Consider the following 13,172-nt stretch of genomic DNA (forward strand, 5'->3'; position numbering starts at 1 on the left):
CCATCTCTACTAAAAAATTCAAAAAACTGGCCAGGCTTGGTGGTGGGTGCCTGTAATCCCAGCTAATTGGGAGGCTGAGGCAGGAGAAGTGCTTGAACCTGGGAGGCGGAGGTTGCAGTGAGCCGAGATCACGCCATTGCACTCCAGCCTGGGCCACAAGAGCAAAACTCCATCTCAAAAAAAAAAAAAAAAAAAAGAAAAGAAAGAAAGAAAAGGATAAGAGAACTGACACTAACTATGGAAACAGCAATTTGTGCCACCCTTGCTTCACTTCCCTGCATCTCATGCCCATTAAGTAGAATTCAGGGTAGCTTCACATTTAAGTGGATTTTCATTCTTTCTCTCTCTTATTTTTTTTATTTTTATTTCTTTAGTTTTCTGGTGAGAGCTGGAAAACCTGCTAGACTAATTCTAAAAGAGCTGTAACACTGCTTTTTAAATGATGTTTGGTTTAATGGGAGTAAGCTAAACAGATATGTAATATGTCTCCACTAGATAATAATAATCTGCAGTTTGGAGTTTCAAGTGACTTAACCAAAGTCACCATCCAGCAAACCCAAACCGGCTGACTTCTATCCCATCCTCCTTGAACTATACAACATCACATCCTCCCATTACCAGATAGTATAACTGAGGTGGTCTTTACTAGCAAAAGTAGGTACTGACTTAATCAGATCTGACCTAGGCAGATAGTGACTTCTCCTAGTGAAATATTAGTGTAGATCTAGAAAAATGTTAAAATTAGTCCACCCAGACTGGATCTCAGCAAAGAGACATAAGGCACATGTCCTTGTTCTTGTGAAAATGCTATCATATCTTTAATGACTATTGTCAAGACCTCTCATCCACAAGACTGAAAAATACCCTGAAAGTGAAAAAGTGATTTACCAAGCAACACTACAGAGTAAATTGTCTCACATTTGTTAAGTTGTGAGAACACAAAAATGATGCCTAGCTCAAACAGATGGAAGGGACAGTGGTCTCAATGACTTCATTTTTAAATATGAAATGTGGCAACTATTTGGTATATGATATCAGAGTAAAAATTAAGGTAGCCTCATGAAAATATGACCACTATGTAACAGCAAAACTGTGTAGTACTAATAGCCCCCATATTTGAGCACTCCAAATACATGATAGTAAATCTTCATATTCTGATCCCCATTTTGTAGGTAAGGAAACTGAGATTCAGAGAGGCTGAGTAACTTTAATCAAGATCACATAGTTAAGAAATGGCAGAGCCAGGATTTGACCCTAAGATTATCAATTCCAAAGCCTATGCTCCTTCTAGAATATCATTTTGTGTCTCAAATAAGAAGTAAGGGAATCAGTTTGAAAAATACAATATAGATATCTCTCACATCATAAGTGTTTAGCTCTCACAACTAATAATATGCTTCTCAAACTTCATCTCATTTAGTGTAAGAATATTTTATTTTAAAGTAACAAAAAAAAAGTGACCCATTAAGTATGTATTTTGAATATACTGTACTAGAATACCAGTTCCCAAAGTTGAGCCCGGATTCCTGCTCACAATCTCCTGTAAGCCTTCTTCAAATTATTCACTGGACCTCATAGGTGGTGGTAGCAGAGAATAATTCAATCCCTTACCCTGACCTGTAGTATATAGTATCAGTATTAGAGTAAATAAGTTCTCAAACTGCTGGAGGTTTGAATGACATATATCTTAAATCAAGATAAAAGTAAAATCAAGGTAAAAAAACTAAATTTTTAAAACAGTTACTCAAAAAGCTAAAACTTTGAAATGATAGTTATTATACTATAATTCCTTTCCTTCTCTCAGCTAAATTTTGACTAGTAATCTTTACTGTATGTGGGCTTCTAAATTCAATGTCAGGAGTAGGACTAGCAATTAGTCTTGTCTTTTAATCCAGTCTATTAACTCTTGCACTTGATTCCCTCTAGGAACAAGAGCAACTTTATCATAAAGTCATAATTCCTGATATATGTGGAAAATGATGCTGTTGAAGTACCATCAATAAAGCAGATGTTTCACAGTGGTTGTGATTAATTTGTGCTGATCTTGATACTACCTTGCTCTTGTAACCAACATTTACATTTGCAAGCTGGTAGAATTTGAAAGAAGGTTTACCAGTATAATCTATAACAATGGCAAAGAAGGAAGCTAACAGAGCTATATAAAGACTAAATCAAATGGGAACCACACAAACTGCGATATAAATTTGCCAGAAAATGCATTAGATGGGTAATGCAAAAGAACACATTATCTTGATTCCAATTGGAAGGCAATGGCCAAATATCTGGGATTTTCGTTCTTTCTGCTTCTCTAATTAAACAGTGGAATCTACATGAATATTTTCCAGAGAAGACATCTAAGTTCCTAGTTTTATATGATGAGTGGTTTAGATGACTAATATAGGTAAGACATAACTTTTATGCCAAGGAATACAGCAATGAAAGATGAATTAAATGATTTAACTTTTTAAAAAATACTTTTTATCTTAGCTTATAAAAACAAAATGGTAGAAATAATTTTTTTAAAAAAGCTTTTTATCTGGTTAAAAAAACCAGGAACACAAAACTCTTACAACCATTCCACAAGAGTTTTACCACCAGTGTAGTCTGAACCCAAGGCTCTCCAAGTGGGTCTCAGAAGAAGGCCTGTGGACCATCCTGGGTTGTGTGTAATGAATACAGAATCCAGAGGCTTTCTCAAAACTTCAGCTTTTGCTCAGTTTCCCCCCACAAATAGTAGTTTTAATGTGGGAGCTAAAGCACAGTGAATTCTTTGTGTTTCTAGATAAAGAAACCCAACACATGGAAATACGACCATCTTTCATATGAAAATCTGAGCAAATGACTCTCAAATCCACTATCTTTTACTAAGGAAATAAAGGAGTTCTAGAAAAGAAAGACCCTTGAACAAATAACGATGCCCCTAAGTGGAATGGATTGTTTTGTGAGGTAGTGGTTCCTCTTCCTCTTCCACTGGAAAAATTGAAACAGATGCTGGCTGAAAACCGAGGTGTTCTGAAGAGGTTTCTACATTAGGGTGGGAGGTGGAACCAGCTACTGGTATTTCAGGCTGGGAGAAGTTTTCAACTAATTTCACAATGACTGAGAAAACATGCCAGAAAAATACATAGTTGACGGGTCTTACGCTTTTTAGACCTCTAATAAAGACTTAAAATTCATTCACTTAAAAAATTAAGTGTTTATAAAAAGCATTCATTATAAAGAAGGAAAGAAAAGAAATGGGAAGAAAACAGTTCCCCAAACTCTTGAGAAAGGCTTGATTTGATAAGTTAACAGCCTTCAAGATCCCCTATCCCCGCTCCCGTGGTGCGAAGCTGTTATTCATCAGACAAATAATTTAGATCGTCCCCTTTGTGCTCAGCAATGCTAGGCGGTCAGGAACTCAGAGGGCAACACTAATGACAATGGCTCATTAATTGGCACAGTGAGCTTCAAGAAGGAGCAACTGATCTGGGCAGGGAGGCTCAGGAAGGCTTCGCGGAGGAGACGCTGCATCCCAGGGTACCTCGAGAGCAAACAGAACATTTGGAGTTTAGGGTTGTTCTGGGGCTGACAAGAAAGCTCCCTGTGAACCTAGGCACGCGCCCCTTGCAGAAAGGGGTAACAGGGGCTTTTTTGGAGAAAATTGAGTCTTGCTTACTATCTGTTGAGAGGAAAGTGGGAGGGATGCAGGGAGGAAAAGAACCAAAGCTCTCCCCTTCAATAAGACGTGCACCGCAGCTCCGGTCCCTGGACCCCGGGAAGGAGCATGGCAAACGCGGAGTCCGCAGAGGCGGGAGCGGCGGGGCCGGGGATGGCGGAGAGTGTGCTTCTCGCTGCCGGTTCGCGGCCTGGGGTGGGGGGCACTCCAGTCCATCCCCCAGCCCGGACGGGTCGCTGGGGTCCTCACGCTAGGGCTGTGGCTTAATTAGACCGTGGTAAACTTGCCCCTATTTCCCCCAGAGATCCCAGGCTGGGTCCTCTCGGCCTCCCAGGTTCACTCTGAGGGGACTTATTTTCCGTCGCGAGCCTCCCATGAGCGGGCAACTGAGTAGCCGCGGGACGGGGACGGGAGCAGAGGCCCCACCGCGCGCCCCGCTGCAAGCCCAGCTCCGTGGCGGGTGCCTTTCACGCCTGGGTTTCCTTCGTAATTAATTCGTATTCTCTTCTCCCTTCCCTCCCTCCAGGCAGGGGCAGCTGGAGTCCCGCAGGCCGAGCCCTCGAGGTTGGCACGGGGGTGATCTCGGAGTGGGCAGGGGGTTGGGGGCGCCCTTGAGGACCGATCCCCGACACGACAGCACTGTGGTTGGGCCGCTGGGCGAGGGGAGCTTCGGGCCTGCAGTTGCCGCCTTCTTTCTTCCCTCCCACATCACGAGGCAAGAAGGAAATGGGGCCGTCGGTCCCCGCAGAACCGCCTATCGCAAGGCTAGAGGCGCCCAGGCAGCGGGGAGCCCCAGGGTCCAGGTCCACAGCCTTCCCGGAGCTGAGTTCCACCGGCCCGGCGCGTCTGTGTCTGTCTTTCCCTTCTCCTCTCAACCCTCCCCAATCTTCTTTGCCCCAGAGTCTGCTGTTTTTGTTTCCTCAAGTGGCGCCTTCTTGCTGGGTAAAGCAACACTTTTTCCTCCTCCGAATACTTCCATAGCTTGCACTTGGGCTGCTGAGTGACCCTGGGTAAGTCCCAGAACCTTCTGGGTGGGCCTGTGTGAAAAGAGGGCCTCCAGGGTGACCCCGGAGGCCACTTCTAATGCCGATATTCTAGGACTGTTTTTCTGAAGACGGGTTCGGAATCCAGCACCAGAGGACTCCGGCAAGAGAGTGAAGGTGTCCCTCTTCTTCCCCGCCTCACCCCTGATGGGATGGAGCTGTGTGCAAAAGCACAAATGATCTGGAGAAGAGCCTTAGGTAGCAGTTTTATGTTAAAATGGGGGAGGGGACAAATTTAATTCTGCATTTAGGAAAATTCTAATATATGACGGCACTTCGGGAAATAAAAATGAGATGGTTATGCTTTCTTACAGACACCCTGGCTGGTTTTACATTTCCTTTCAAATTTTGTTTTGTGTACCCCAGGGAGCAAAGAATGGCTTGTACATTCCTCAGAGGGCAAGGGGAGGGGGAGTGGCGAAGAGAGAAGTTGGCTCTGGGTGTAACTCTGCCAACTGTTGGAGGGTAGCAAGGGGAGGGTGGTCTTTTAAGTGAGTTTGGGATCTGGTTACCTTTAATTCGCCAGGCCGCATCTTGCACTAATGGGCGTCTGTCAGCGGTGGACTCAGATTTCCCCACTTGCCTCGGATAGTGGCAGCATAGGGGCAAACAGCAGAGTAGGCCGCTCTGCCAGAGAGAAGAGAGACGTATGCCCTGCCCCTGGAGCTGGGGGTGCAGGCTGAAGGATGGGTGGGCACCGAGAGCTTCTCTGCAGGCATAGTGAAAGGCCTACAGACCAGGAGGAAGCTCCACCTTTTAAAAGCCCCTTCTGTGGTGGGAGTTTCCTGGGATGGGTTCTGCAACCCCTCTTAGAAAAATCCACCTTTCATACCTAAAATTAAATGGTTCAGAACCAAGCCAATGTATTTGGCCGTGTACCAGTGCTTAGAACAGAGTTGTTTCTTCGTGCAGAGGCCATTAAAAAACACACTGTACATGCCCCCAGCACTTTACAGTTTATAAGACATTTTTCATTGACACCAACTCATCTAATTCTGCAAGCCCAGGTGACAGGCAGACTCATTCTCACTGTAGGGTCGAGGAAATGCAGACATTGAAAGAAACCAAGCAGCTTGTCCAAAGTCACAGTTAGGAAATGCCTAATCCCTGTTGGAACGCCTTCTGCAAGGCCTTTCTCATCCCGCTTCTTCCTGTCGCCTCCTCCCTTGAAACAGACGGCTCCCCACAAGGTTCAGCCTGGCACTTTCAGAATGCCCTTCCAACCTCCTCCCTTCACTACTTCATTCTGCAGCTTGTACCACCGGGGACACAGGTGGAGTCCGGGGACACAAGGCTCTGGAACCCCCTTTCTTTCAGAACACATACCCCTCAGGACAGTTTCTCAAGGGACTCACGTTAAAAATACCCACCTCTCACACACTCATATCAGCCTTTCATGTTCTCACTACCAAGACTCACCCTATAAACCATGTGAAATAAATAACCTCAAATATAACTCTTAATTGCTTCCAAGTCAATGTTTCCTCATCACTAAACTTTATTGCCTCCCAATCTTTAGGACAAACTCCCCTCGGGACTCTGTTCCTCCCAGGACACAGGCGGGGGAAAGGAGGAAATCAGCTTCTCGAGATTCGACCTAGGCTTCCGGGGCCTGAGAATAAGCAAGGATGTCAGGAGGCTCAGAGCCTGGGAGGGAAGGAGAGGCCTCCGGGGCTGGGGCTGGACCGTTCCAGACAAACAGCGAAGTTTTCCGTCTGCTCGTCGCCCCCTACAGGCCACATCTGCCATCGCATCGACAGCCCTCAACAGCCGGCACATGTTTTGCTCTACTCTTCATTCGCCTTTCCCCGGACATCCAGATCCACCCCTCCGAGGAACTAGATACGGGCGGTCCCAACTCAGAACTTGGTCCTGAGAACGCTCTAGGGGCCACAGGCCTCAGGGCTGGATTGATTTTTTTAGGAATGAGTGCTAGAGAAAGTAGAAACGTCTAAATGCGTGTGTAGCCGAAAGCTAAAATCTTCCCCATAAAAATCAACCCGCTTTCTCCTTTTATTGCAAATAAATCTGCCCTCTTCCTTTAGTTTTTTTTTTCTTAAGTGGAATAAAAAGTGGATATCAGTAGTGTTGACTTTAAATCTCAACGAGAGAGCTGTTTCCAGTGCCGTTTGTCGCAGGTGCCTGCGTTCCATAACATCAGACAAGGGTTTCAGGCTTCCCCCAGCCCCACCACTAAGTGCTTGCGATCATTGTCTATGATATTTGCATTTCCCCTTTTGTGCTAAATCTTCGAGGTTTAAAAAGCTTAAACGAAAAAGAGCTTTTGAGGGTGCGACGGCCGGGCCCATCTTCCTGACATGTGCCAGGACTTTAAACAACCGCTGGCAGCTTGAGGGTCTGGGTCCGAGAGTTTCCTGCCTTCCACGACATAAAGGAAGGGGACCATCTCTAGGCCGTCGTTCAAGGGTAAGAACTGGCTGGAAGGAAAGTTGCAGGCAGGTCTCTCCCGTTCACCCCGCCGCCTAATGAATGTAGCGCTGGAAAAAGCCCTGCGAGTCTCCGGCGGTGACTTGTGGCTGAGTGTCACGCTGCTGGCGCAGGCTCGGCCGGTATTGCTGCTATGCGAGGAAATATGAGCGAGTAATTTTATAAGTAACAAAGGATCAGGGATGGAATGAGGCCCCTGTTATCCAATGTCATTTAGAAGCCTTGGATCAGCAGCTTCTTGAGGCTAAAAGTGAATTCAAGAAGCCCTGCCTTTCCCTTTTCCCAGGGGGTGTCAGCTAAATTTAGAAATAACCTCTCTATGTGTTTGCACAAATCATGTACCATTTGCTGTTTGTGTAAAAACCGATTAGCCAGACACAACTGTGAAACAACTTGTTACTTTTATAGCTGCAACACACAAACAAAATTAGATCCGTTTAGTTTTCCTTGTAAAAGGAGATTAGAAGGGACCCGCCCGGAGACCGTGTGGTCCATAATCTCCTCTCGGTGAAGGTTACCATTGCTCCTCTCTCGGCGGTGGTTATCAGGTTCTTGTTTATCAAGTTAAACTATCTCACCCCCGGCAGCTTGTTTTATTTTAGGACCCTGATCCCGAAGGAATGTTTACTCAAGACACAATAATGTTTACCGTTTACCAGGAAAACAGATTGGGTATTTGCAAGGAAGTGTCTTTCAAAGCGACCCCCAGCCCACGTCGACAGCGGAGAAATGAGGCTGGAATCCGCGACGGGGAGGCATCTCCACCACCAGGGAGGCAAAGTGGACGACAACACCGGGGACTGGCCGGGTTTAACCAAAAGGACGCGCGCAGGGCCGAGCCGACAGCACTGCTACTCGCTCCAGTTTTTAAAAGCGATTTCGCACAAGTAATTGTAACAGCTAAATTAATTACAAAATAATTAGAATTGATGCCTTTTGAGGATATGCTGATGGTGGTGAGAACCAGCCTTCCACATCAAGCTGTTTCATTTCTACCTTCATACTTTCTTTTAAAAGGTTTTTAACAGCTGAAATGCAAATTAAAAATAATCTACAAGGACCTTCCCCATTCCTGCCCTGTGATGTCGCATTTCACACTAACCTAGCCTAAGGTAAAGAAAAAAAGGGGAAAGAGGTGTTGTTCAGCTGTTTTTAAAAGGGTATTAAGGCCACCATTCCTTGGCCTTCAGAAAGGCTTCGGGTTGGAGGGAGAGGAAGCATCTATAGGACCCCTTCAGAAATCCAATTATGTTGTGGATTGATTATTGCAATATAAATGAGATATCTTATTTGAAAATATTATGAAAACAAAACTATGTATTATCTATCAGATGAACATAAATAAAATCCCACTGCAAAATGTAAAGTGCCTTAACATAAATTTTAAAACCAGCTGGGTCTATTTACCACTTCCACTTAAGGAATGAAGAGAAATAATGTCAAAAATCTAAGATTTAAATGTTAAAAAGAGGGATGTTTGGAATTTACTTACTTTTCAAAGGATAATTGAAATGACCAAGAACTCTCTCATTTGGGAAGTTTTCATTGTGGAAGATACAAGTCTAGTCATTTTTTTAAAAAATTTAAAGACTGCTGTTGTTTCGGTTTCTTTTTTTAAATGACAGCTTACTTTATCTACAGAAATGTCTGGTCATTTAGATTTAATGGGTTGATATGAATGATATCACTCACATCCTGATTTTATGTGAAAACTAAAAGCAAAATAGTAACACAATTTAAATTAGGCATACTGTTTCCTTTCTCCAATTAAAATTTTCTTACACTCAAATTATGAATTTACAAAGTTTGAAAAGGTCATTACTTGAAATTCCTTGATTTTCTGGGGAGGAGAAAAGGCAAATACCATTTAAAAATCTTGCCATTTACTTCAGACAACTAAATAAAACACTAGGCTGGGCATTTAAAAAATTTATTTACAAAGTTGTGTACAACACGATGGAATAACATTTAGAATACCATATATATTCATTCATATATAAACAGACTTTTATAATAGAATGACACTTTTTGCCTTTTTGAAAATTTTTTATATTTAAAATCTCCCAACGTCTCTATACATTCTTTTCTCAGATAAAACTTCGGAGAGTGAACCTTCAAAAAAAATGAAAGTTCAGAGCTCTAAATCTACGGAATTTGTTTTTTCTTAAAAAAATAAAAACCCCAAAAGGAAAGTCAATAATTTTTTTACAAATATATACAAAGAATTTCCCTCCCATCCCCACGGTACTAAGAGCAGGCGCCGTCGGGGTGCATTTTTGGAAAATTCGGTTTTCGGTTTTACCTGTATGGAAAGCTATCCCCGGCGGGCGCGCGGTGAGTTTGCTCGACCAGCTTAGGTGTGCGCGAGGTGGTGGAGGCCGCGGAAGGTAGGCGTTGGGGGCTCAGGGGAAAGGAAATGGGGGAGAGGCAGAGTCCAGGATTGGGCAGCGGGACCGGGACCGGGCTTGGGACAGGGCGCGCAGCCTGGAGGTGCAGCTGCTGCTCGAGGCCGCCGCCGGACCCTGGGTCCCGGCCATTGGCGCGTCCCTATTGCGCCGGCCATTTGGCTTGAGCGGCGGCCGCAGCAGCGGCGGCGGCCGAGGCTGCGGGCTGCAGAAACTGTCCGGAGAGTGGCACGCTCAGAATGGGCGCGATGGTGGCAGTCGTCCGGCTCAGCGACAGCGGTTGGTGGGTGGCCATGAGCGCTGCCGACTGCACGGTCCCGGGTGGCCGCAGAAACGACTGCGCCGTGCTGCCACCCCCGGAACCCCCAGTGCCGCCGGCGACCCCAGCGCCCGCCGCCGAGCCCCCAGGAGCCGCGGGGCCCCCACCTATGATGTTCTCGATGCTGAACGACGGCCGCGCGCTTGGCTCGGACTTGATGAGCGACGCGGTGGTGCCCGCGGCGCCCGCTGTGCCCGCAGCGGCCGCGGCGGCGCCCAGGCTATTGAGCTGCAGCTGCAGGCCCGGGCCGAGCTGTGAGCCGAAGGCGGCCGCTTTGCGGCCCAGCTCGCCCGAGGGCAGCAGCGGCACAGCGGGAGGCAGCACCGGTGCCACCGGCGGCAGCGCGTACGGGTACTGTAGCGCCGCCGCAGCCGCCGCGGCCGCCGCCGCTGCCGGGTGCGAATAGGCACCGGCCGCCGCCGCAGGGTGCAGGCCGTAGGGGCGGCCGTAGGGTCCCGCGGCGCCGGCCGCCGCCGCCAGGCTGTAAGCGCCGAAGCTCTGCATCATAAGCGCCGTCTGCTCGCGCAGGTGCTCCTGCTGGTGGCGCTTGAAGCGTTTCCGGCGCCGCAGGAAGCTGCCGTTGTCGAACATGTCCTCGGACTGCGGGTCCAGGGTCCAGTAGTTGCCCTTGCCCGGGTTGCCCGGCTCGCGGGGGATCTTAACGAAGCAGTCGTTGAGTGAGAGGTTGTGGCGGATGCTGTTCTGCCAGGCGGGGAACTTCTCCCTGTAGTAGGGGAAGCGGTTGCTGATGAACTCGCAGATGCCGCTCAGGGTCAGCTTCTTCTGCGGGCTCTGCAGGATGGCCATGGTGATGAGCGCGATGTACGAGTAAGGCGGCTTCACTAGGCTGTTCTTGGGCTTGCTCGGGGCCAGGCCTCCCGCCGAACCGCTGCCCGCGCCAGGCCCGCCGCCGCTCGCGCCGCCCTCCTCGCCGCCAACACCGCCCTTGCAGCCGTCCGCCTCCGGCGCTCCCACGTCGCCCCCCGGTCCAGCCCCGGCTCCGGCCGCCTCCTTGGGCAATGTCAGGGGCTGCTGGTGGGGCGGCTGAGGCTGTCCGTGATGGGGTGCCGCCGGGGGCACCTCGTCCGCCTCGTCCAGGCGCAGCTCCGGCGGCCCCGCGGGGCTATCGCAACCCGCGTCGCTGTCCTTCTCTTCCAGCCCGTCGTCGCCCTCGCCCACCACATCGATGTCCACGTCCTCGGCCGTCAGCACCGTCTGGCCGGACATGTCGCTGGCGCTGCCGCCGCCGGAGAGGGTCATCCCTCCTCGGGGTTGGTAGCGGCGGCGGGGAGGGGGCAGTGGGCGATGAGGGTGGTCGGGGGCTGCCACGGAGCTCAGGGGAAGAGGGTTTGAGTGCCCCCGAAAGATGGGGGGCAGGGAGAGGGGAGGGGGCCGCAGGTGGCTTGGGGCCGGCTGGGCTCAGCTCACACTCGGCGGCCCCGCATCGCGTGGCGCGGGCTCTGCCGTCCGCCCCCAGCGGCCGCGCTCCGCGAACTCCTGCCGTCCCTGGCGCTCGGTACTAGGCGCTCGCTACCGCTCCCGGCCCCGGCGGTTCTCCACGCCGCGCCCCCTCACTTAGCCCGCCTTCCTCGGCCTTTGGCCCTGGCGTGGGGCGCAGGAGCGGTCCAGGCGGGCGCGGGACGCCGGTCGCCGAGCAGCTCGGGAGGGCGCAGGCAGGGACAGTAGCGGGGGGGCAGGGGGCTGGGTGTCAGGGACGCCGAAGCCCCGGTAGTCGAAAGTCCCGTTTTAAGGACTGGCCTGATAGATTACTTTCTACTTAAAGATCCAGCGGGAGGCGGGGCCACGTGACCGTGCGTGACGTCAGGGCCGCGGCCGAGCGGGCCAAACTCAAGTTGGTTCAGGGAATTGTCAACAAAGGGACGAGAGACGCGCAACTCCGCTCCGCACTGTGCGCCAGCATCCCCGGGGCCCCGAGGGCGCTGCGGCCCGCCCGGAGACCCCCCACCCAGGCTGGATCCGGGCCCTGGGGCCCAGGGAGCGGGTGGGTGTGAGTGTGGGTGGGTGTGAGCGAGTCAGGGCGTGGGCCTGGGAGCGTCCGCGGGACTGTGCGACTGTCGCTGCCCTGCCTTCTCCGCCCCCTCTCCCTTCCGCCCTTCTCTCCCCCACTTTGTCACACTCCTTAGACAGGGACTGGGCGACCTAGAACGAGGTTCCCATATCGTCTTTTAAAAAGCAAAACTTAGTCTCTGTTTTGCTTTTTGTTTCATTGTTTTTAGCTTTAAAGAGTAAGAGCAGCGCACCCGGCTCCCTCCTGCTAATTAGATTTCAGATTCCCCTCTGGCCTCAGTGCTCATTCCGGGGAAGACACCTGCTGAGATGTCTTTTTCCCCCTCCCCCAACCAAACCACTCAGGTCCTGCCTGCTCTTTCCCGGCTTGATGCGGGCGTGTTTTCCTGTATGTATTTTTTCGTGCGGCCACAAAAAGCATCAGCTGGGGTTCCCGAAGGTCAGAAAATGGCTATCGATTAATCTACTAGAATAGTTGCCGAGAGAAATAAAAACGACGTAAAATAACAGGGAACCTATAAATAAAGAAGCCATAACTGGCTACTTGGAGTTGTTAAACGACTTAGCATATGAAAAAATCGGAAATGAGGCGCTGGGGAAGGAGCTGGGATTGGCAGCGGCCTGGGTAAGTCGAGTGGATCCGGGAAGAGGCCTGGTGTCTTCAGGTTAGACGCAGCGCCCAGGGGCGGCTGAAGAAACGTGAGGGGTGCGGGCAGTGACTTCCCGGGCGGCGGGCATGGCCTTGGGGGAACCTGGGCAGACTTGGGCATGCCAGCATGCTGGGATCTCCGTTGCTGCCAGCTAACGTGGATTTTCTTCTCTTAAGGTGTGGACAAATCCTCCAAGATTTAACTTCCAAGGAAACCGGCGGCGGAGCGGGTGGAGGAGGCGAGGATGTGTGGCCAGTGCACGCGGAGTGCAAGGCAAGTCAGTGATAGTAGGAAAAACTGTGGGGATTTCACTGGGACTGGAGGGGGAGGCACCGCAAACCGACCCCCAAGTGCGTGGCTGGGGTGCGTGGACCTCACACCTCCAAGGAAAGTCAGTGCTCTTGACCCGGTGAATCAGCGATGCGCCTCCTCTTTCCTCCCTCATTTAGGCCGCCTAGTTGGGAGCCGCAAGAGCCTGCCTGGTGTGGCAGGCACACGGAACCCAATCCCTGTCTGTCCGCTGCGGCCTGGGAGGGGAGTGCCGGCCTCACCAGAGGAAGGAGCACGAGGGGAGGAGTTCCGAGAGGAAATAATTAGTGAAATATTTGCAGAAGATGCTGG

General features: G+C 50.0%; 1 protein-coding gene and 1 non-coding gene across 2 annotated transcripts; both read right to left on the reverse strand.

Annotated features, from left to right (window-relative positions):
* Positions 1-369: 369 nt before the first annotated feature.
* Positions 370-431, reverse strand: LOC115932279 (U7 small nuclear RNA). The gene has a single exon (XR_004068577.1). It is a non-coding gene; the product is annotated as a U7 small nuclear RNA (small nuclear RNA).
* An 8,632-nt stretch (positions 432-9,063) lies between these two features.
* FOXD3 (forkhead box D3) lies at positions 9,064-11,632 on the reverse strand. Its single transcript, XM_031004431.3, has one exon. The coding sequence runs from the start codon at positions 11,131-11,133 to the stop codon at positions 9,697-9,699; it is 1,437 nt and encodes a 478-aa protein (XP_030860291.1). The 5' UTR covers positions 11,134-11,632; the 3' UTR covers positions 9,064-9,696.
* Between the last annotated feature and the right edge of the window lie 1,540 nt (positions 11,633-13,172).

This window comes from Gorilla gorilla, chromosome 1, assembly GCF_029281585.2.
Source record: "Gorilla gorilla gorilla isolate KB3781 chromosome 1, NHGRI_mGorGor1-v2.1_pri, whole genome shotgun sequence".
In the NCBI taxonomy this organism is placed as follows: domain Eukaryota; kingdom Metazoa; phylum Chordata; class Mammalia; order Primates; family Hominidae; genus Gorilla; species Gorilla gorilla.

Bases quoted from the DNA above. Each gene is read 5' to 3' on its own strand.
- FOXD3 (XM_031004431.3), bottom strand. From the start codon at position 11,133: ATGACCCTCTCCGGCGGCGGCAGCGCCAGCGACATGTCCGGCCAGACG.